This window comes from Triturus cristatus, chromosome 8, assembly GCF_964204655.1.
Source record: "Triturus cristatus chromosome 8, aTriCri1.1, whole genome shotgun sequence".
NCBI lineage: Eukaryota > Metazoa > Chordata > Amphibia > Caudata > Salamandridae > Triturus > Triturus cristatus.
This window is the reverse complement of record NC_140591.1, coordinates 1,133,985,771-1,134,010,797: the sequence shown is the minus strand read 5'-3', so window position 1 is coordinate 1,134,010,797 and position 25,027 is coordinate 1,133,985,771. Positions and strand designations below refer to the sequence as shown.

Sequence of the window (25,027 nt, the reverse complement as noted above, 5' to 3'; positions counted from 1 at the left end):
GAGCCGCCCCCAGCTCCGGACAGGTGACCGCCTGCCTGGAAGTCTGGGATGTGCTCAAGGCAGGGCTATGAGCACTGGCAACCACCTGCGGCGCCACAGGGAGCCCAGCGGGGCTATGCGGCGCTGCAGAGGCGCCGTGGGTCGTAGAGGGGGACCCAGGTGGGCCGCGCCCCAACGACTCCACGTGGACCGCAGTGGGGGACCCAACCAGGCCGCGCCCTAACGACACCACATCTCCGACGTTCCTGGCGGACAAAGGCTCAATTGGCGCCGGAGGCTAACCCGCCAGCGAGTCTGTCGGAGATCCCACAAGAAGCGGAGGCCCCAAGTACGCCCCAGGAATGGGAGAAGACCCAAGGGAGGCCTGCAGAGCCGCGGCATATGCCTCCATCTGGGTCCCGAGCTGCCCCCACACACAGAAAGGGTGGACGGAGGGGGGGGGCGACTGTCGGGAGCGCATGTCCAGAATGTTCCCGGAACCAGTGCCCCTGACAACAGAGGAAGGGGAGGTCGAAGACCTCGGCGACAAGCGCCTTGACTTACCAAGTGGCGAACGACGGCCCCGGACGGCAAATGACGGCGGAACCGGACAGTAGAGGGACCTGCCGTTGATGAAGAGGCCAGGAGGCGAGACGACTTCGACCGGGATAGCCGTGCCGAGAGAAGCCTCATACAGCGCTCCCGCCGAGACTTCGGCTTCAGGTGTTGGTAGGCTTCGCAGTCCATGGAGTCATGGTGCTCGCCCAGACACCACATACAAATAAGATGCGGGTCCGTCGCGGACATCTGCCGCGAAATAGAATTACAAGTTTTAAAGCCCGAAGGCATCGTCGACAAGGAGGCCAGAAAACAGGCCAGAGGAACCGCTCACTCCGTATCCGTGTTGCACGTGGAAAACAAGGAAACTGACGTCAGTGCGCCAGGGAGGAACTTATATGACCTCGCTGATGTCACGTACGTGGACGACATCAGGGCGGGGTCGTGTGGCACCATCCCCCGCCGTACCCCGGCGCGCAGAGGTGCTGCTGCAAAAACATCTCTGGATCCAGTCTGACGCCTGGGGATATTCTAAGTTAAGGAATCTGCGGCTAGATGTCTATCGGATTGCCTCTGTAGTCTAGTTGCTAATGTTATTATCGCAACGATTTGGCAAACACAATTCTAGGATCATGGTCTTGAAATCAGGCAGTGACTATATAGGTTTTAATTTCAGAAAAGTGGGTACCTTTTAAAAACTCTGCAGTTTGCTGACCCAGAGGCAAGCCGCTATTCTGAAATAATCCTAAATAGTGAGCCTGATAGCAAGATTCAGTTTGAGATAGGTGAAGGAATTTTAGGACTTTCTCCCCCTCCAGTAGAGTTATAATGCTAGATAAGTCAAATACTGGTCAGCAAAGATGGCAAGAAAAGCATTAAGGTTGCAATGACTCCATAAGGAAAGCCAAGGCTAACTCATTAAAATGTATGGGGAAGAGCTGTGGGGGCGGAATGCATGTTGCCAGACAAATGCAGAGGAAGGCACAGGACATTTTAATACATTTACCCGAGGACCACTGTAATCCTAAAATTCGACTGTCATATACTAATGCAGAGATGCAGGCTAGAAATATATTCTAAAATATGCTGTCAAAAGAATAAATAAAAACACCTGGAGTAAAATTGTGTATCCAGAGTCACAAGGTACAATGAAATCCTTAGCAACTTTGCAGTGGAAACCAAAGACACTACTCTCTAACTGGATGAAAGTACCTCTTGAGAGAAAGCTTATTCTGAACAACAAGTGGTTTACCTGGGAAAGAAAAATGAGTATGGTATCTGGCATCTGATGTAAGTGAATCAATCTGGGACTCTGGTGGGCATTTATATTGGCAGATCAGAGACTGAAGGGAAGAAAAGATTGGGATCAGTAATAGAGATTTGCTAATGTGGAAATCCACCTACTGAAACATTAGATTATCTATTTACAAGTTGACTAATGCATTTTCTTCCTTCCGTTTACTTCTTTAAGGTGTCATAAACAGAGGAGAATTTGATCAACAAGCTCATGAGCATCCCAACCATTTATTCTGCAAAATTCCCCCACTCCTAAAAAAAGATGTGAAAACAATATGCTACTATCCTTTGCTCCTTTCACATGCTGGACTTGAATGTGTACCAAGCATGTGTCCAATTTCCTTTCCTTCAGTGTCAGTTATCCAAATTTCTTCCTCTCAACTTTCCCTTGCCTTTATGCATGTGTCACAGTGCTTGTCTAGTTTCTTCTTGCTCTCTGTTCATGCTCAATTTACTTCCACTCATCCGGTCATATTTGCAAATGTCTCTTGATGGAAAATTACCTAGTATATCATGCTGGCATTATATATGTAAGAAAAATGATATTGAGATCGTTGGGCACCATCTTGTATCCCCATACAGAGAAGAGTACTCTGAATACACCCCAGGAGGTAAACATTTGGCCTCAGGAAAATTAAGTTGAATTGAGAAATTATCCTACCAAAATAATGAAGTCCATGCAAAATTGAAATTGTATGGGGAGGGTTGAAATCTTAATTGGAATATTTTCTTCACAGTTTGTTACTGCTGCAATAAAAGAGTGGGAATAATTAAACACAGTGCTATTTGAATTGCTTCCTGTACTGGACAGTGGAGCATTAAACATCCAGCCTAGAGAAAGTAGTACATTTATTGGTTGGGAGGATGGTTTGTTGGGTAGAGCATAAATAGATCAGGCAATGGCAATGCTCTTAGAAGTTTATTATCCATGCAATTAAATATTGAAAGCTAATTTGCACTCAGAAATCAATGGGAGCTCAGATGATTAGTTATAATATGGTCTGGGTAAAGTGAGAGTCTAACTGTCTTATTTCTGAAGTAATAACCTTAAGCTCTGACTTTCACAAGATGACAATCCAATTTAAAAAAAAAAAACTAATCAGTGGGTAAACCATATTAAAGAAGAGTTAAATGATGCCATGTGGCAAGATAAATGGATGAAACGGGGAAAGGTGTGGAGCACAGAAGATAAATAAGAGTTATGAGGCACTGATAAAAATAGGAAGGCTGAGATCCCCCACCCCAAAACTAAACACTAAGATTTTGCTTTTAGAAGTTTATTTCTTCCAGACCTTTTGGCTTCTCCCAAACTCTGCATGTAAGGGATGTCAATATCGAGGGGCACACATGAATCATATTACATGGGAGAGGCCTGGGAAAATATACTATAGAGAAAAATTTACTAAAATTGGCAAAAAAAAAAAAAAAAAAAGATTAGATCTCACCCCAATGCTCGCATTACTAGGACACAGTAAGGATACTACCGCTACTTTTAGGATTCTCACTTTCTTTGCACCACTGTTAGATAAGTGTCGAATAGGAATGCACTGGAGCCGGACACCACTCCTGAAGACGAAAGACTGAATCTGATATTTAATGTACTGCAACAACACCTCAGTAAAAAATATATGGTAACCTTTAAAACAATATTTAGTGACTAAAACACGAGGAGGGCAATCTGATTATAAATGAACAACTTGGGCTTCAAAAGAAGCTCAGAAGTGTTGGAAGACAGCAGGAGAAAGGCCTGTTTATGAATGTTAAAGGTGCTGAATTTGAAGCAATACATCTCAAGATACTATTGAGTTTGCAATTAATACTATACAATGTCACATTGTTTGTATTGTGCTATAATGGTTGAAAAAGAAAATTAAACGTAATTTTTTTTATTTTAATACTATACAATGTCACATTTTGTATTGTGCTATAATGGTTGAAAATGAAAATTAAATAAACGTAATTTTTTTATTTTATATTGCTTCATTTTTTAAATCTTATAGTCGCATCTAACTGGCCAGGAGGCATCAATGCCAGACTGACCCGCTTGGTGGTGCATTAATACAGCATCATGTGCACAAAGATTTCAGTGAATATCATAACCCTCTCCTTTAAGCATTAGTGCGATTAGGGAGATTTTGCCATCTTTTGTGCACGTCCCACTGAGTAGGCCCAACATTGAATAACCATCCTCCTTTGACTCTTTGTGATGAGACACAGATTTCCATGCAAACCTCAGTGGTAACTGGCTAATATTTAAAAACAGTCTTTGGTTTACTGGATCTTGAGTACTAGAAGAGGATGAGTAGTCAAAATTAATTGTGCTTGAAACCGTGGTACCAACCATTAACAAATTCAGATCCCTGAAATTATATAATGCTTCCCCTAGAAATATTTGGCATTTCTACTCCTTCCCCACTTCTAACCCACATTTGTTCTCTACATTTTGAGTTGGGTCAGTGCAGGCCTTGACCTCCGGGCCAAGGCCAGCACTCTCCTCAGCAGCTCCGCCTGGTTGACGACAGCGCCAACAGACAAGCCCTCCACCTGTGCAGGGTTCGAGCCAGCAGCCCGCCCCTGTGCCGCAGGCTCGGTGAAGGCTCTCCCGGTTTCCCCCCCAATCTCCGCTTGCCTACTGGTATTCTTTTTCGTTACATTTACTGTACTGTCCGCTTGATATGCCCCTAGTGTTGCTCTGCCCCTGATAGCCGCTTGCCCACTGTGATTCGTTTTACTATTCCTTCTTCATTTCTATTTCTGCCTGCTTATTGTGCCCTTGCTGTTGCTCTACTTCTCCCCTGTTCCCGCCGCTGCTGCCCCATCCCCGTCCCAGCCGCTCCCGCCTCCCTGCCTCTGCTCCCGCCCTCCTCCCCTTCATATGGCGACCGCTGCGCGACGCGCACAGCGGGTACACTGCTGGTGCACCAAAGGCGCGCCTAAGGCAAGCCCGTCTGCGTCCGTCCGCGCCCAGCCCCAGACCCCCTGGCCCCCGCGAAAGCCACGACACCCGACGCCAACCTCCTCCACGAACTCAACACTGGACGATCATCCAACTGCTTACAGACCACCCATGGACCCTTCACCTGCCGAAGCTGCAGCTTCACCAGCCGCCGAACACCTACACGTCCTACCCCACCCGTCAGAGCAGAACGCAACCACCTCAGATGCATACTACTCAACACCCGCTCCGTCCACAAGCACGCCACCGAACTCTGGGACCTACTCGGCTCAGCCTCCCCGGACGACGCCTTCCTAACAGAGACCTGGATGAACCCCTCCTCGGCACCCGACATCGCCATAGCCCTCCCAGACGGCTACAAGATCACCAGAAGGGACCGCACCTACAGACCAGGAGGAGGAATCGCCATCATCTACAGAAATACCCTCAGAGTCTCCACCTGCACAGCAGACACCTCCAGCACCACTGAACACCTGCACTTCCAGGTCCACACGGACCTCAACACCACCCTCAGAGGAACAGTCGTCTACAGACCCCCCCTGGACCCCAGCCACAGTTCATCGCCGACATCGTCATCACGCACGCTCTGGCTTACGCAGACATCCTCCTCTGAGACCTGAATTTCCACCTCAAGAATGCCGATGACAGCAAATCCGTTGCTCTGCTCGATAATCTCGCCAACCTCGGACTCAAACAGCTCGTCACGACCCCCACACACACCGCCGGACAAAAGCTCGACCTCATCCTCTCTGCACCGCAACAGATCCCCTACCGCAACTGGAACAAGATCACCGAAGCCCAGCTCATCACCACCCTCACCCGAGACCCACCAACAGACAAAACCGACACCGACACAGCTGCTCGCAACCTCAGGCAATGGATCGATGACTGCGCCAACACCCTCGCCCCAATCAAAAAGCCCTCAAACAGATGCACCGACAGAAAGGCCAGCTGGTTCACCACCGACCTCCAGGAATCCAAGCGGACCTGCCGAAAACTCAAGAAGAAGTGGCGCCACGAACGGACCCCGGACAACCACGCTGCCCTAAAGGACGCCAACCGCAAATACCACCAACTCATTTGAGCCACCAAAAGGAACGCATAGACAACAACACACACAACAGCAAAGAGCTCTTCAACATCGTGAAGGAACTCTCCAACCCTAGCTCCAGCTCCAACGACATCCAGCCATCGCAAGACCTTTGCGACTCCTTTTTCACCTTCTTTCACCACAAGATTGCCGACATCCACGACAGCTTGAACCCCCAGACCCTCCCTACAGCCGCCGACACCGCAGACTCACCACCCCCCAGCCTCACCAACCGCCTGCTCTCCTGGACCCACATCAACGACGACGACACAATCAACACCATGAACACCATCCACTCCGGCTCACCATCCGACCCCTGCCCTCACCACATCTTCTACAAAGCAACCCGCATCATCGCACCCCAACTCCGGAAGATCATCAACAGCTCCTTCGAGACCGCCACCTTCCCGGAAGGCTGGAAGCACGCAGAGATCAACGCCCTACTAAAAAAACACAACAGCGGATCCAAAGGACCTCAAGAATTTCCAGCCCATCTCCCTGCTTTCGTTCCCGGCGAAAGTCATCGAAAAGATCGTCAACAAGCAACTGACTCACTTCCTCGAAGAGAACAACATCCTGGACCCGTCCCAATCTGGATTCCGCAGCAATCACAGCAACGAAACCGCCCTCATCGCTGCCACAGACTACATCAGGACCCTACTGGACAACGGCGAAACCGCGCCCCTCATCCTCCTACACCACTCGGCCGCCTTGGACACCGTCTGCCACCACACCCTACGCACGCGCCTACAGGACGCAGGAATACGCAACAAAGCTCTGGACTGGACCACCTCCTTCCTCACCGACAGAACCCAGAGGGTTTGCCTCCCCCTTTCCGTTCTGAAGCCACCAAGATCATCTGGGGCGTGCCCCAAGGACCATCCCTCAGCCCCACCCTTTTCAACGTTTACATGGCACCGCTCGCACAACTTCAACGTTGTCTCCTACGACGACAACACTCAGCTGATCCTCTCTCTCACCAAGAACCCCGCCACTGCCAAAACCAACCTCCACGAAGGAATGAAGGCCGTTGCCTACTGGATGCAGAACAGCCACCTGAAATTTAACTGAGACAAGACAGAGGTCCTCATCCTGAACGCCACCCCCTCTGCCTGGGACGACTCCTGGTGGCCAGCTGCCATGGGAGCTGCACCCACACCCACCAACCACGCACACAACCTGGGGTTCATCCTGGACTCATCGCTCTCAATGACCCAGCGAGTCAACGCCGTCTCCTCCTCCTGCTTCAACACCCTTCGAATGCTCCGCAAGATCTACAGGTGGATTCCCACCGGAACGAGAAGGACGGTCACCCGGGCCCTAGTCAGCAGCAGACTGGACTATGGCAACGCCCTCTACACAGGAACCACGACCAAACTCCAGAAAAGACTCATACAGAATGCCTCTGCACGCCTCATCCTCTACATACCCCGCCACACCCACATCACCGCCCACCTGAAAGACCTGCACTGGCTCCCAGTCAACAAAAGGATCACCTTAAAGCTCCTCACCCACGCTCACAAAGTTGTCCACAACGCCGGACCAGCATACCTCAACAAATGTCTCACCTTCTACACCCCGAACCGCCAGCTTCGTTCCGTCGACCTTGCCGCCTTCCCATGCATCCACAGGACCTCCACCGGCGGCAGATCCTTCTCCTACCTCGCCGCCAAGACATGGAACACCCTACCCACACAGCTGCGTCAGACCCAGGACCTGCTGACCTTCAGGAAACTCTTCAAAACCTGCCTGTTCGAGCAGTAGCTGCTCACCCCCTCCCCTCCTCAGCGCCTTGAGACCCTGACGGGTGATTAGTGCGCTCTACAAATGATTGATTGATTGATTACTATTGTCCTGTAATTGCACATTCCGCACAGTCATCTGAAGAGCATTTTATTGATCCATAGTGGCATACATCCTTGATGCTTGAAATGCAATAATCACTTCTACATCCAACCCTCGACTTCAATAAGGCCTATATACGGGGAAGGCTCCGAGCACATCAAGTGGTGGGCAAATGGAGAGGATGTAGCCTAACAGCTAGTGTGGTCAGCCTCAAATCTGGGGAACCGGGTTCGAGTCTCGTAAACGACGCTCAGCATCCTGTGATTCTGGGCAAATAACGTAATCTCCCCGTGCCTAATAAAAATGAATGTGTGCTTATGTAATGCAACTCGTGCTCATGTAAGGCGCTCTGATACCCGATACCTTCGGGTCAAGTTTGCGCAATATAAAACTCAGAAAAAATATGTATATCACGCTTACCAAACTCCACTGTATTTCTGTAACAGTAAAAATACAAATTCAAACCCTCCGTATTGTGAACAAGGAATATTTTTACCCATCCCCTTTTATCCTGCTATATGAAGGCTGCTCATTTTAGATGTAGTAATTAGCTTTTGTCTTCAAAAGTGTCTGTAGTAGATAGGAGACATTTTCTGTAATTACTTGGCAAACCCTGAAATGCTGTACCGAAAACCAGCTCAGTCTCAGTTTCCTTCAGTTGTCGCCATGAACCGCATCTGTAGAAAAAGTGCACCTAACAAAACGTCATGTAACCAAATGTTGGAAAGCTTAGAAAAGGTATTTTTAGAATGAGGATTCATCATTTGCCTTTTAAGGCTGAAATTCTTGATGGTATTGTGCGTCATTGACAAGGTATCTAGAGTAATATGAATTCGGCAATATCTAACACTTTCTACTCCAGCAGACCAATGCCAAAAGACAAAATCATTAATATAAGTATATACATTTTGATTTGTACAATACAAGGTGGCAGAACCCCTTTCAGAGGGCCACGGGGGACACAAGGCTACTGGGCTCAACCATGGTGGTTGAGGCCCTTTATTCCTGATGTCCCATACTTAATTTTATCAGAAAGAGAAGAACTTTATTCCTATCTCCACACATGCAAAGGAATACCGACACTGATGAAATAACACACTACCCTTGAGGTTGGGGTTCTAGTAGTTGTCAGTAAAATCCCAGTACCACCCTCTTCCTTGTAATGTGTTTGAGGTTATTCCCCAATCACTGGTGGCAGCACATAGTATGTCTTATTCAAAACTTCCCCTTTAACTCATTGGTTATTAGTCAAAAGAATCTATGGTGAAGCAGCACAGTTAATAGCGAGTCCTCCTGGGGTCACACAAACCCATTTCTCGTCTTACCTGCTCCGTTAGTATGGAAGTGCTCAACGGTGCAGTGAGTGCCCTCTCCCTGGGCGCTCCAGAGCCCAGATCCTGTTTTGCAAAGACTGGTCGCAGGCAGTTTTCGCAACAGCACCCGGAAGGTGCAGTCTCTCTCCTCCAAATACCTCTGCCGGCACGTTCAGTGATCCGACCTACTCACGCTAAGCCAACACGGGGTAAGTCACTCTTCTCCTAGCGGGGGAGGGAGGGACTGCGTGGAGGGATTCTCTGGCTCCCAACTGGAGATCTAGCAAGGGTACGGCGTCTTCAGCTGCATCCTTGCAGTCCTCAGTGAATAGGTCAGGTGCAGTTAGCGGGCTGGACCCACTAGTCATGGCAGTAATTGTCTTGTCTGGGCAAAGACACAAACACTTGCCCACAGTGGTATTGGCAGCCCCTCTTGGCATATGGGGTTGCCCATTTACAATCGGGTGCAGACTCTTTCAGTGCAATTGCCCTCACCTTAGTGGCCCTTCCTGACATACAGGATTGTCGATCTCGGTGGACACAAGTCTCATGCTCCTGGCCCAAATAAGTTCATCAGTGACCCCCCTCCTCTGGCACACAGGGTCATGATCGTGCAGGCCTGGTGCTTCCCACATGGCGCTTCTACTACAGCTTAGATAACAGCAGCCCTTTTCTGCCATACGTGGGTCGTCTAACTGTTCCTGCACATGGGCAACAACCAGATCGGTGTTCAGCTGTTTCTCTCACACCTTGCTCAGGGAGTCCTCTCTGTAGGGCTCACTACTGGACCTTGCTCTCTCCAACAATCTCCTCTACCTCACAGGGCACAATGATCTTAGCAATCATGCAGATGCTGGTGCTCCAGGTTCCAGGGCAGGTGATCTTTGTATTCCATGGGTTATGTCCGTTTACCCAGCAGGAATACTAGCAGGCCTTGTGCCCCCAGTCTTGGTCACAGGCAGAAGTTTTTCAGAGCTTCCCCTTCTCGCACAGCCCGTCCGGCAGCTTGGCAGATGGCAAAGTTTGGGGTCTCAACATCCCCTCGTTATAGTCTATTTCCAGACACCAAAATGTGATCTAGGGTCCGAGTCTGTGAAGTTTTATGTTGGGGTTCTGCTTCTTTTGAAGTGTCCACTTCCGTTTGTATTCTTTCTGCATGAAAAGCAGGCATGACTCTGAAGGTGATTGACCCACAACGCGATTTATGGGAGTGACCAGAGTTCACACCTGGATGTCAGCCACTGTGATATGTGCATCAAAAGGTTAAAATCAGCATTCCAGCTCTACTCTTTATGATTCCCTTAGGAGACTCATCTCCTTTCCGCAGATATGTCCACGCCTCTTCCTTGTGATTAATCTCTGAATCAAAGAGCACCCTTTTAAATTGTAAAGGGAGAGGGGTCCATTCCTCCCATCCTACGGTGTTTCCAATCCAGCTCACATGAATGTAGCAATACAAAAACCCATCAGAGGGATTCCTCTACTCCTCTTGTCTCACCAGGCAGGCCTGTGCTTTCCAGAATGGAAAGCAGGGTGCTCCTTACAATGTACCAATGCAGTCACACTCAGTGTACACCCCGCACATGCTTGCAGTGTGCACACACTGCACAGCATTACGTTGCTCATGTAATGTATTCCCAGCAGGCATACATACACTCAGTACATGTAATAACCACACATATACTGCATAGCACTGCTCTATCCCTGTACTGTACACTTCCCATCTACATCCAGCCAGTCACTAATCTTGCTTTGCGTAGCACTTCACATTTACCTGCTGTAGGCCAAGGGTGAGCAAAGCACACAGCAGTGGAACTTTTAAAGAGGCGAGTAAGCCTGTAGGCCTCACTACAGTGAGACTGGGCAACAAGCATTGGCAAAGCCAATAGGTCTTGCGCTGGCCACTAGTCTTTTGGCAGTTCTTGTTTTGTCATGGTTTTTGCAAAACATTATTGTTCATAAAGCTGTGAGGCCCTTATTAAATCTAAAAAAAAAAAAGGGCTAAAGTCAAAAGTGTTTTTCTGTTATCAAAAAAGTACACATTTGCATGGTACGCCGGCGCTGAAGGAAACTACCTAGTGTGTTGGTGTGCTCCTTGGGAAAAGGCACCAAGCTGTATCTCAAAGACAGTCAATGGTTGAAGCGGGCTAATATTGTCATTTGATGGGTGCTGGAGTGGGTGGAAGAAAAACATGAATGACTCAATCACAGACTAATGGAGGAAATCAGGCTGAAAACCTCTGTAGTAACTATGTTTACATTCTTTTAGTAAAATCTAAAGATCTTGGATAACACAGACCTACAAAAGCCACCGCCTGGCATTGGCTGCTAGCCTTGTTTTTGAGAAAGAAGGAAAGAAAGGAAGGAAGAAAGGAAGGCAGGAAAAAAGGAAGGAAGGAAAAAGGAAGGAAGGCAGACAAAAAAAGAAAGGCAGACAAAAAAAGAAAGGAAGGCAAAAATGAGGGAAGGAAGTGAAGGAGGCAAAAAGGGAATGATTAAGGCAAAAAGTAAGATAGGAGGGAAGAAGGAAAGTAAAAAGAATCACGGTAAGAGTAAAGAAAGAAAAAAGCAAAAGAAGCAAAAAGGAAGAAGGAAAATAAAAAATTAAGAATGAAAGAAGGCAAAACAGAAGGAAAGAGAAGAATAAGGAAACAAGGAAAAAAAGAACACAAGAAAGAAAGCAAACGAAAGAAGGAAGAAATGCAAAAAAGAAAGAAGGAACAAAGGTAATAAGAGAAAGGAAGGAAAGAAATGGGAAAAGGAAAGAAGGCAAGAAATAAAGGTGCAAAAGTGGAAATGAAAGAAAAAGCTAATAAAGGCACAAAAAGAAGGAAAGAATGAAAGAAGGAAAAAGAAAGAAGATAGGAAAAAAGGAAGACAATGAAAAAAGAAGGAAACAATGAAAGGAAAAAGGAAAGGAGGCAAAAAAAAAAAAGAAAAAATAAAAGATAAAAAAGAACTAAGGAGAAAGGGAAGAATGAAAGAAAAATGAAAAAAGGGAATGAGTAAAGAAAAAACAAAGGAAGGAAGGAAGTAAAGCGGGTTCACTGTATAAAATATTGGATACTAAACCACAAATTACACCCCAACTATGTTTAAATAAAACTGTTACAAGTTTACTGCAAATCATGCACCATAAAGTTTGGTTTTCTTCCTGGGCAAAATTTATCAAACAATATTTGGTGAAACCTAGTCCAGGAACACAGTGTGGTATGCTGTGACATAGCAGTCCACTGCAAAAGGAATTTATAACAACATTGGACGGAGACAGGAACTGATAAAAATGGAATGTGCTCGGTGTTCACTTCAAATGCACCCTGCTATCACATCAGGCAACACTGGGACTGAAGGCAACTCCTTGTGTACAGATGTGCACCTTGTGAAAGAGCGAAATGCAGTCACTTAAGGTGACCTTAACTAGACCCAATGCACCATGCTGTAGTGGGCGGGAGCAATATGAGAATAGGTGAAGAGAGGTAGATGAAAGCCCCATAAAGTAATCATATTATACATATTATTTGAGTAAAATCAAAAGGTCTTGGCTAACACCAGGCCTGAAAAGGTCCTGTTCACTACTGCTGATCACTACACAGTAAGCTGCAACCACCAAACTTGTGCTGATTAACTCTTGTTGAAGGTAGTAGCCTTCCATTACTATGAGGGTAGCACCTTAAGCGCTCCTCTCAGTCCACCAAGACCGCAATCTGTGAAACAGGCCTATGTCATGGTGCACACGCATGATCCGTGTTCGCCTATGACAAAAAAAATATCATTAGCGATACAAACAGTAAAGTTGGGCACTCAGAACATGGGTATTCGTCTTTAGCCATGTAGAGGACTTTTCCATCCTAACACACGGTCTTCTGGATTCCTCCTTTTGAGGCAGCAGAACATAACTGGCAACCTTTGGACTAATGATTCACACAAAACTGCCAAGTATCATAGCGGGATCCTTGTGTTTGACCTTTTTGAGATACGCATCTGAAATTCACTTTTTCCGGTGCCTTTTCTGAGAGGCTTTAGATCGTAAATTAAAATAAAACAAAAATTAATGCTGCGGAAAAAAAGAAGCAGTTAAAAGAAGCTATCCCAATCACTTACTTCAACAAACATGTCAAGTGTGCGAATTGTAAAGGACTTCTTTTATTTATGTTAATAGTATATAATTTAACATTGTATTTTACCTAGCAATGTTGTTGCAGATTCCATGGCCTCCAAACTTCGCAGGTTCTATTGGTGCTCCAGGCTTCCGGACCATGATTTTTAGAGTTAATTTTTGGCCTTTCATTCCAGCTGCTACAAGACGTCTCTGGATCTCTTCCGAAAGGTTCAATAGGAAAGATTCGGCTTCTTTAGGCTGAGAGAAGGATAAATGGAATTCACTTTCATTCTAGTATAACTTCTGTATAGAAGGTCAATATCAAATACTGGATGACAAGTGAACATGAAGACCTTTCGTTCTATGCACTATTGTGTGAATTCTATTAAATGCTTCAAGGCAAACGGATGATGTCCTCTTGATTGAGCAGATATGACATTTACAAATTACTTATGGGCAAGAACAGTTTTGTTTTTGTGATGATTTACAAGCACATGCATGGCATCCGAGTTGCATCTACCAGCCTGTCTTCTGCAGATAGGTAACATTTACTATCTTTATACCACTGGATTTGCCTTCATTGGGGCGTATTCCACAACACAATACATTTATTTTTAAAAGCAATCCACTCTGCCCACTTGAGATTTCAAACCTTGTTAGCACTTGCTTCGTACAGGGACCATGCCCAATTCTCCAACACTAGCAATCTTCAACCAACTCCTAAAATGCCCTTTAGACAGCTCATTGGTTATTGCCAATTATCATCAAATATAAAACCATGTATTTTAGCCATGTTGTGCATGGGTGTGGCTACTGTTCAGCATGGCTAAAGGTTTGTGGTGTAGAGAAGAGTGCCATAGAATCACGTGGACTGTCAGAGTAGTATAGACTGGAGTGATGTAGAGTGGCGCAGATAAGAGTGATGTAGTTGCACAGAGTGGAGTGATGTAGAGTGGTATGGAGTGACCTAGCATGGCGCAGAGTGGAGGAGGGTAGAGTGTCAGAGTAGAGTGGCGTAGAATGGCATAGAGTAGAGCAGTGTAGTGGAGTGGGTCAGAATGACGAAGAGTGTTGTAGAATAGAGTGTTGTAGCGTAGAGTGGCATAGACTAGAGTAAATTATCAATCAATCAATCAATCAAAGACATTTATAGAGCGCACTACATACCCGTAGGGTCTCAAGGCGCTGGGGGTGGGGGGGGGGGGGGGGGGGGGGGGGGTGCCGCTACTGCTCGAACAGCCAGGTCTTCAGCTTCTTCCTGAAGGAGAGGTGGTCTTGGGTCAGGCGTAGGTCGGTCGGGAGGGAGTTCCAGGTCTTGGCGGCCGGGTAGGAGAAGGACCTTCCTCCTGTAGTCGCTCTTCGGATGCGGGGGACGGCGGCGAGGGCGTGGTTGGCTGATCGGAGGTGGCGATTGGGAGCGTAGAAGTTGATTCGGCTGTTGAGGTAGCTCGGGCCTAGGTCATGTAGGGCTTTGTGTGCGTGGGTGAGGAGGCGGAAGGTGATTCTTTTGTTGACGGGGAGCCAGTGCAGGTCTCTCAGATGTCCGGAGATGTGGCTGGTTCGTGGGATGTCGAGGATGAGTCTGGCTGAGGCGTTCTGGATCCGCTGGAGTCTCTTCTGGAGCTTGGCGGTTGTACCGGCGTAGAGGGCGTTGCCGTAGTCCAGTCGGCTGGTGACGAGGGCCTGGGTGACGTTCTTCCTGGTCTCGGTGGGGATCCACCAGAAGATCTTCCGTAGCATGCGTAGGATGTTGAAGCACGCCGAGGAGACGTTGTTGACTTGCCTGGTCATGGAGAGGGAGGAGTCCAGGATGAAGCCCAGGTTGCGTGCATGGTCTGTCGGTTTGGGTGCGGTGCCCAGGGCGGGATGCCACCAGGAGTCGTCCCAGGCGGAGGGTGAGGAGCCCAGGATGAGGACCTCCGTCTTGTCCGAGTTCAGTTTCAGGCGGCTGGTCGTCATCCACTCGGCTACCTCTTTCATCCCTTCGTGCAGGTTGGCTCTGGCGGCGGCGGGGTCGTTGGTCAGGGAGAGGATCAGCTGGGTGTCGTCGGCGTAGGAGATTATGTTGAGGTTGTGTTGGCGTGCGATGGCCGCGAGGGGGCTCATGTAGACGTTGAAGAGGGTGGGGCTCATTATGATGTCAGAGTGGAGAGGAATAGAGTGGAGGGGCATAGAGTAGAGTGCGCAGAGTAAAGTCGGGTAGAGTAGAGTAAAGTGGTGTAGAGTGTCAGAGTGGAGTGACACAGGGTCAGATTAGAGTGATGCAGAGTGGCACAGCACAGAGTGGAGTAAAGTGTCACAGAGTGGAGTAAAGTGTCCTAGAATACAATGAGGCCTCAGAGTGGAGGGGACTACATAGAGTAGAGTGCAGTAAAGTGTCACAGACTGGAGTTGTGTAGAGTGGAGTAAAGTGCCACAGAGTGAAGTGGTGTAAAATGTTGCAGAGTGGAGCTGCATAAAGTGGCGCACAGTGGAGAGGGGCAGCATAGAGTTGAGTGGAGGGGCTTAGAGTAAATTTGCATAGAGTAGAGTGGTGTAGAATGGAGAAGAGTGGAGTGGAGTGGCATGGTGCAGATTGGAGCAAGGTAGAGGGGTGTAGAGTAGAGTGGCACAAAGTGGAGTGACTTGAAGTGGGCATAGAGGGAAGTGGCATTTTGTGAGGTAGGGTAGCATAGAGTGAACACTGTGTGGAGTGAGGTGGCATGGAGTGGAGAGACACAGTGTTGTGTGAAGTGGCATTGAGTAGAGTGCAATGGCTTAGAGTTGAGCGGCCTAGAGTGCAGTAACAGAGTACGGGGGCACAGAGTAGAGTGGTATAGAGTGACAGAGTACAATGCCGTTGAGTGCAATGGTGTAGAAGGCATAAAGTGCAGTGTTGTTGAGTGGTGAAGAGCAGAGTGGCATAGAGTGCAGTGGGGTAGAATGGTGCAAAGCACATTAGAGAGGGGAAGAGTGCAGTGGCATAGAGTGGAGTGGTGCAAAGTAGAGTGCTGTGGCGTGCAGTGGAGTAGATTGCTGCAAAGTAGAGTGGGGTAGAGTGTAGGAGCATAGAATTCAGTGTAAATTGGAGTGGTGTAGAGAAGAGTGGCACTGAGTGTCGTGGCGTGCTACAGGGCAGAGTGCATTGGCATACAGTGGAGTGGCATACAGTGGAGTAGCATAGAGTAGAATTGAGAGGCATGAAGTGCCATAGAGTGACATTGTGTGGAGTGGTGCGGACTAGAGGGGCGCAGTCTCAACAGGAAGAAAATAGAAACAAGTTCACCTGTCAAGATCTAAGTAGCCAATCCAACTGACTGCACAGAAAACATATTAGAAAAGAAAGGATTGCCAATTGCTCTGTAACTCTTGAACAATTCTCTCATCTATAATTTGCAGAACTCCTGAACTCTGGTGTCCTGGAATCAAGCAAAGAAACGATCCATTCTAAACGCAAAGTGGTATTGCAGACTGTGAAACAACATATCTGATACTTCTGTTTTCTCTGCCACTCTTAATACCTTGCCCCTTATTTTCATTTCCCTGTACAGCAGAACACATAGTTCAGGACCGCCTCCTTTTTTTTTTTTTTATTCTTTCTGCCATCTTTTCTTGCACAGGAAATTCTTAAGTTTTATCCCTAGCTTTTCCTTAAGCACAACAATGAATAAAAACAAACTACTGGGCAAACAATAGGGGTGTCAACCCAGCCAAACAGCCTGATTCACAAACCATACTACAGATGGTTGAGTACAATAAGTTGCAAATAGAACCCAAAAAGTCAGATAAAAACGATGGCTAGAGGAGAGCCTGTTGCATAGTAATAGCAATCTTCTTCATTCAATCAATCAAATGGTACTTGTTAACGCGCGGCATATCCCCCCTTGAGGTTATCCAGGCGCTTGACTGCGGGTTACAGTAAAAGAGCCAGGTTTTCAAGGGTAGGGGCCATTACAGGACATGGCGAGGTGGCGAAGGAGAGTCCTCTGTTGCGGCAGTGGCAGACATGTGGTGTCTGTGCGAGGGTGAGGTGGGCAGAGTTGAGGTTTCTGGATGTTTTGTGGAAGTTCAGGCGATGGTTCAGGTATGCCAGTCCTTAGTGGTGGAGTGCTTTGTAGGAGTGGGTCAGTAGTTTGAAATGGCATCTTGCCTGGATAGGGAACCAGTGAAGGTCTCTCAGGTGCTGGGTAATGTGGGTTCTTTTGGGCAGGTTGAGGATCAGTCTAGCTGCTGCGTTCTAAATCGTCCGAAGTCTTCTCATGAGTTTACTGGCGTTGAAGCATAGAATGCATTGCAGCAATCCAGGCGGCAGGTGAAGAAGGTCTGCGTCACTGTTTTCCTGGTGCTGATGGGGAGCTATTTGAAGATTCTGTGGAGCATGCAGAGTGTGTGGAAGCAGGCTGGGTAGATGGCATTGACCTGTCGTTTCATGGAGAGTTTGCTGCCCAGGATGATGCCGAGGCTGCAGAAGTGTTCTTTCATTGTGGGTCCGAGTTCCAATGGCCACCAGGTGTCGTTCCAGGGGGAGGTGTGAAGGCCGAAAATCAGCACTTCGGTTTCGATTATATCTATATCTAAATATGAACCATTAAAATCCCACTGGTCAGCGTGGTCATTAGTGTCAGGACATTTAGAGGAAGGGGATATTCCATATCATAACTCTCAACATACTGGAAATTTGCAGCATTTTCAACAAACTTCTCTTCATCCAATGTTTCAATGCCAGAATAGTAGTATATTGCTCCACACCACATCCAAGAATCTCCTCAGTGTCCATGTGGCTTGTCCAAAGTGGTATTGCAGGCTGTGAAACAACATATCTGATACTTCTGTTTTCTCTGCCGTTCTTAATACCTTGCCCCTTATTTTCATTTACCTGTACAGCAGAACATAATAGTTCAGGACCGTCTCCTTTTAGTTTTTTTTATTCTGTCTGCCTTCTTTTTTTTCACAGGAAGTTCTTAAGTTTTATCATTAGCTTTTCCTTAAGCACAATACTAAATAAAAACAAACTACTGGGCAAACAATAGGTGTGTCAACCCAGTCAAACAGCCTGATCCATAAACCACACTACAGATGGTGTAGTACAATACGTTGCAAATGTAATACCAAAAAGTCAAATAAAAACGATGCCTAGAGGACAGCCTGTTGCATAGTAATAGCAATCTTCTTCATTCAATCAATCAAATGATACTTGTAAAGCGTGGCGTATCACCCCGTGAGATTATCCAGTCGCTGGACTGTGGGTTTCAGTAAAAGAGCCAGGTTTTCAGTTTCTTCCTCAAGTCTGTCAGCAAGGGTGATGTTCGGAGGAGGTGGGGCGGGGGAGGAAGAGTAGGGGGCATTACAGGACATGGTGAGGTGGGCGAAGGGGAGTCCTCCGTAGTGGCAGTGGCAGATATGTGGAGTCTGTGCAAGGGTGAGGTGGGCGGAGTGGAGGTTTCTGGATGTTTTGTGGACGTTCATGCGATGGTTCAGGTATGCTGGTCTTTGGTGGTGGAGTGCTTTGTAGGAGTGGGTCAGTAGTTTGAACTGGCATCTTTCCTGGATGGGGAACCAGTGGAGGTCTCTCAGGTGCTGGGTAATGTGGGTTCTTTTGGCAGGATGAGGATCAGTCTAGCTGCTGCGTTCTAAATCGTCTGGAGTCTTCTCATGAGTTTACTGGCAGTGAAGCATAGAGTGGATTGCCACAATCCAGGAGGCTGGTGTAGAAGGAGCATGCAGAGTGTGTGGAAGCAGGCTGAGGAGATGGCATTGACCTGTCTTTTATGGAGAGTTTGCTGCCCAGGATGATGCCGAGGCTGCAGGCGTTTTCTTTCGGTGTGGGTCCAAGTTTTGATGGCCACCAGGTGCCATTCCAGGGGGCGGTGTGAAGGCCGAAAATCACCACTTCGGTTATATCTATATCTAAATATGAACTATTAAAATCCCACTGGTCAGCGTGATCATTAGTGTCAGGACATTCTACAGGAAGGGGATATTCCATATTATAATTCTCAACATACTAGAAATTTGCAGCATTTTCAACAAACTTCTCTTCAGCCAATGTTTCAATGCCAGAATAGTAGTATATTGCTCCACACCACCCCTAAGAGCCTCCTTAGTGTCCATGTGGCTTGTGCATAATGTAGTGAAAATGACACATTTGTAAAAGCAAATGTAAGAAAGGACGAGTACAGGTAGTAGTGGAGACTTGACTAAGAGGTGTGCAAGACACACTTGAAATTGCAAAAGTCAGAACACAATGTGTCCTAGACTCTCTTTTGGGGGATGGTATCTTTTTTGCCTTGAATCAGCCGTAGGAGGCCTGGAATGAGCAGGTGTTAGGGATCTGCACTTCCTACAATGTTAAGCAGAAACTTATGATGGCTTTCCCGAAGGGTTCTGGGGTGAATTTCAGCAATTTCCTCATGAATCAAGGTCACAGTATACTGGTGTCAAGAACAGTAATCCTCATTTGACATTTTTCATCTCAAAGCACATCGGTCTTGAAGGTGCTGATTTCCTAAATGAAACTGTCTGTCCACAGGCCTCTGGTTTCTTACCAGAGGTAAGAAGTAGTCAAAAAGACCAACTTAAAAAAGACACAAGATGGAGTAGAAGCATTTGTGGAAAAATACCCTTGATAAGATTAAAACTATATACCAGTGTTCAAAGATCCTGATCTAATAACATTAAAATAAACACTGGTAACAAGAATTTGAGAAATATAAAGGCCTACAGTTCTCAGAAAATGTATAACGGCCCAAGCAAAGTAATTTTATATACCAGCCTAAGAGTGAATTTTCTTTGTTCTTCCAGGAATCAGCCAGTAGGCGGAAACAACTCTAAGCTTGTGACTTTGTCAAAAAAGAGGCCGCAAGTTTTGGTTAAGTAGGCTTATTTAATCAATGACCACACAAACATGCCAGACATCACTGAATGTTGGTTTAACAATTGTTCTGACCAACAGCAACTCAATCGCAGGACACAATCATTGTTTTAATGTCGACTGTGTAACCTCTTAGTTAATATCTATCTGGCAACTTCAGAGCATTTAATTCAGTAAATTATTTTTTACATGTACCCTGCCCAGATTCTCATTAATATGATGGCGGACCTGGCTGTCAGAGCAATTTAATAAAACAGAATACCAACCCATTCCTTAATAGGCAATAAGTGGCTCAAACAGAATACTGATAAAATCTGAGATCAGGGTTGTAAGATTGCAAGAGGACCTCTCTTATGTTTAAGCCTTCAACTTGGGAGCCTGACATAGACCCCTAACACTTAGATTAATGTGGTTACCTGTGTTTATTTTTTAATCTTGAAGTACTATGTTAAATTATGCCAGGCCTGACAAAGTAGGGCTGGAAAGCAGTCATTGTCTGCCAACTGCAATACAGCAGCCTGTGTCTGGTATCTTCTTGGAAGTTTGCTAGTGGCTCAAAATACCTTGGTCACTATCAAGCTGTACCAGCAAATTTGACAATGCCTCTCTACTACTGAAAGTACTTTAATGACTGCCCGTTGTACCCAGGGTGAGGTTCTATGTGCTTTGTGTTGCACCAAACTCCCACATTTTGACAGAGAAATTGGCATGCTACCATGCCAAAAGACCTCTCTGCTCTGAATCTTGCAGTCTTCTTACATTTCCAAAATGCCATCCAGTGGGCAGATGTTTTTTTAATGCAGACCCTCTCTGAGAAAGAGAAAAAAGAATTTACCCAACCTTAAATCTGACCATTGTAAGTTCAGACAGAAACTCAAGAATAAGATATGTGCTTACTTATAAACTGTACCAGTTTCACCTTCCATTACATTTTTTTTTTAAATATAAACTTTTATTGATTGTGTCAGCATGTCATGGCAAATTCATCATCAAATAATACATTCAAGCTTTTATAATATCGTAACATATTATCAGAGAAACAACAAAAGAGAAAAAGGAGTGCCATATGATTACATAATACAATTCCGGAAAACAGCAAGGCCTAAAGAAAAAAGAGCTGTAAAAAGAGACAGAATGAAAAAAGAAAAATAGAAGAGAAGACGATAAATAAACTTTTCCCAGCTTCTACTCAAAGTTGTCTTACCCTATTTTACTCTATCCATCTAGTAATAGGAGCCCATATTTTTGGGCCCAATTCTCATCTCCTACACCCTCTCAACCGATATACTGAAGATTCAATATTATATATAGCTAATATCCCGGACCGCCAATTGATGAACGTGGGAGAATCAGGGCTGATCCATTGGGAAGTTATACATAATCGCACAATAGCCATGGCTATAAATACAAATCTGATCTCAAACCTTGTCCGAGCATTTCCCTCCATATTACATTCTATGCCCAAAATGATTAGATCTGATGTCATTGTTACCGGAATGACTAAGATCGAGTTCAGAAAGGATTTGATGTCCTGTAAGAATTTAGCTAAACTAGGGCAAGCATAGAACATGTGTATGGAATCAGCAGCCCATGTCCCACATCTGCTACATGAGCTACCCCATTAGATACCTTTGCAGTAGTATAGTACAAATCAAAAACAGACATATAATGTTGGGTCCTCAGACTTCCTGTTATTAAAATCTGATTACCTAATTCCAGTGAGCCCTCTACATTTACCCCTTCCTTCCCGAACTTTCTCTCCCACTTAGCATTCTGGATTCTTATATCATTGGGAAGAGCTTCCAATAGTATTTGGTAAATTTTCCTGATCTGTTTCGTATAGTTTCCACCAGAGCGATTTTCTCCAGATTTGCATTAAACCCTTGCATGGTTTTACCCAGAAAGCTCAGAATCTGCAAAAACTTTAAAAAATCTCTTCTAGAGAACCCAAACTTCTCTTGTAAAAGCGTAAATGAGACTATTTGACCTTTGCTACATACATCCCCCAGAGCATTAATTCCTGCATTTCCCCATCTAAAGATGATTTGGTCTTGAAAAATTGATGGTAGAAGGCCACAAGCTGAGAATGGGGTATATGCATTTATGTTTGAAATCTTAAGTCTACGTCTTATCGGTTTCCAAATCGAATAGGCTGACTGAATTATTTTAAATTTGGTCTTTTTGTAGTAACTGGGTTCTAATATCTTAACTAATCGTTGGCTGGCATCGTCCCAGAGTGCTATTTCATATATGGTTGGTTTAGCTGCTACCGAAATTTCCGCCTTAGCCCCTACCACAAGTATCCCTATATGTTGCAGGAGTGCTGCCCAGTGATACAAGAGAAGACTGAGTACCCCCCATCCCCCCCTCAATCTTGGTAGAATCATTCATTTGACTGCCCTTCTAGATCTGTGATACCCCCATAAAAATCTAAAACATAACCTTTCTGCTTTTTCGATGCAAAATGCAGAAAATTACAGAGGTATAGTCCGGAACAAATATAACAATTTTGGAAAGGTCAACGTTTTAATGACAGTGCTTCGTCCATGCAATGAAAGATGTAAATAATATAAGCTCTCCAGTGTCTTATTGACCGTATCGATCACCAGCAGAATATTTAATTCCGGTATACGATCAACTGCTGCTGTGATCTTAACCCACAGATAGGTTGCTTCTGAAACAGTTGGCATATATACCGGGAACAGGGTATCCGAATGCAAAACCTGGGTCTTGTCAGTATTTAATTTGTACCTTGAGACAATACCAAATTGTTCTGCCAAGTCCTTCACTACTGGGATAGCTCATCTCCTATCACTAGTAAGTATCGCAATGTTGTCGGCATACGCCAATGACTTATATTCAGTATTGTTGACCTTCACTGATTTAATATTCATGTTCGCATCTAATTTATTAAGGAAAAGATCGATGTATAACGAGAATAGCAACGGAGAACAGGGGCACCCCTGCCTAGTGCCTCAGCTTATACCAATTGATTTTGATTTTTGTCCTGATATACGAATTCGAGCTTCAGGTAATATATAAAGTGCCTGTACTGCTTGAACAAATTCAGTGCACAGTCCCTTCCATTGCAGGACAAACCACAGAAACATCCAGGAGACCCTGTCGCACGCTTTCTCTGCTTCCAACAGGATCATCCTGAGTGGTGACTTTGTAGCCTGAGCCCAGTCAAGAGCGCGATAACACGCCCAACATGATCCGTTGTATCCCGACCAGGGATAAACCCATGTTGGCGAATAGAATCCAAAGGAGTAATGATCTTACCCAGCCTAGAGGCAATACTTTTTTAGTAGATCTTGCTGTCAGCACTAATAAGCGAAATAGGTCTATATGATGATGGGTTAAGTTCAGGTTTGTGTTTTTTTTAAAATACTACAATGGTAGTCTTCCGCCACGACTCAGGCGCCTGACCCTTTTGGGCTAGTTGAAATAAAGACACAAGCTCAGTCCGAAGTGCTTGTCGGAATGTCCTAAAGAATTCTAAAGGTATCCCGTCTGGGCCCACAGCCTTACCGGCAGCTAATGAGATTATAGCATTTTTTATCTCTTCCTATGTGATCGGGGCTGCGAGAATCTCATTTTGTTCAGATGTAACGATCGTCGTTTCCTGATCACTGAAAAATTCCTCTAGAGATGCCACGGTCACATCAACTTCCACAGTATATAGTTGCCGGTAAAAGTTCTGGAATACGTCCAAAACTCCTGCCGGAGAATCCTGGATCTGATCGAATTGATCTTTAATCCTACAGATTCTATTTGACTCTCCCCTCTGTTGTGTAGGCTTAGCCAAAACCCTCCCCGTATTTTTTCCAAGTTCATATGTATCAGCCCTGTGCTGTACATATTTAATAGCAAGTTCTTCCCCAAAATGTTGATGTAGCCTAGCTTTCGTAACCGCAATGAGCTGTAGACACTCAATTGTTTTTTGAGCCTCCCCTATTTTCCTTATGAGCTCAACCTCAGCTTGCCGGAGCTATTCAACCCACCCTCTGATCTTTTCCTGTACCATCCTCTGTCGATGTACAGAAAAGCTAAGGGTCTCGCCCCGTACAGCCGCATTAAACGCGTCCCACACTAAAATTTCAGAGGCGGTGCCGCTATTTATATTAAAGAATTACATAATCAATTTAGCCATATGCACACAACATGCCTGATAACATAGCAGTTTCCTTTCGAAAGTCCATGTCCTCTGGGGTCTTGGAAAGCCACTTAACGGAAATTCCACTACTTACGGATTGTGGTCTGAAATTATCCTAGAGGGGCGCTCGATACTAACTTTCTCAGCAGTTTGATGTGACATAAAAAAGAGTCCAGACGGACTAATTTGTTATGGGGAGCCGAATAGAAGGTGAATCCTGGATCCCCCTGCCTATGCCAGACATTAGCCAGTCCATGTTCCCTGACTAGTCCTTGTAAAGCCTTGAAGGTCCTAACCTTTCTTCCCTTATACATGGGATTACTAAGAAGATTAAAGCTACTATCTAAATGAATTTTAAAATCACCGCAAAGGCTTAGCGGATATGGCCATAAGGCCAATTCTATGCTTAAGTAATTCAAGGCTACTGGGTCATCCAGATTCAACCCGTACAATGAACAGATTGAGAATAGAGTTCCATTGATTACAGCCTCTAGAATCACCCATCGACCCAATTTATACTCCTTTGTGCGTTTACATATTATAGCTCCACGCTTTGCTAAGATAGCAAACCCCGTGTTGTAGTGCCTTGACGAGTACTTGCCAATAAGTCAAGGCCCAAGTCCTTCAACCAACCCCGTTTACTCCAGGGTATGTGGGTTTCTTGCAGACATAAAACATCTATCTGCATGTATCATATGAGCTTGGCCAATAAGCCTCTTTTTTCTGTCATTAAGACCACAAATATTTAAAGAACAGGTTTGAATTTTGCCCTTTCTATCCATCATCCTTAAGAGATGCAGACTCTTTACCAGGACTCACAAAATAATGCAGACAGTTCAAATAAACTTTATAAGAAATACTGTTATATGCTTTCATTTTTAACGT

At 45.7% G+C, this 25,027-nt stretch overlaps 1 protein-coding gene across 4 annotated transcripts in view; it reads right to left on the bottom strand.

The window, feature by feature from the left end:
- Positions 1–25,027, bottom strand: part of REV1 (REV1 DNA directed polymerase) — a 489,784-nt gene that overhangs the window by 146,823 nt on the left and 317,934 nt on the right. For all 4 annotated transcript variants that reach the window (XM_085622772.1, XM_085622774.1, XM_085622773.1 and 1 more), the window contains one exon: positions 13,222–13,394. In XM_085622772.1, coding sequence (XP_085478898.1) covers positions 13,222–13,394 — 173 coding nt within the window. The remainder of the gene's footprint in view (positions 1–13,221; positions 13,395–25,027) is intronic.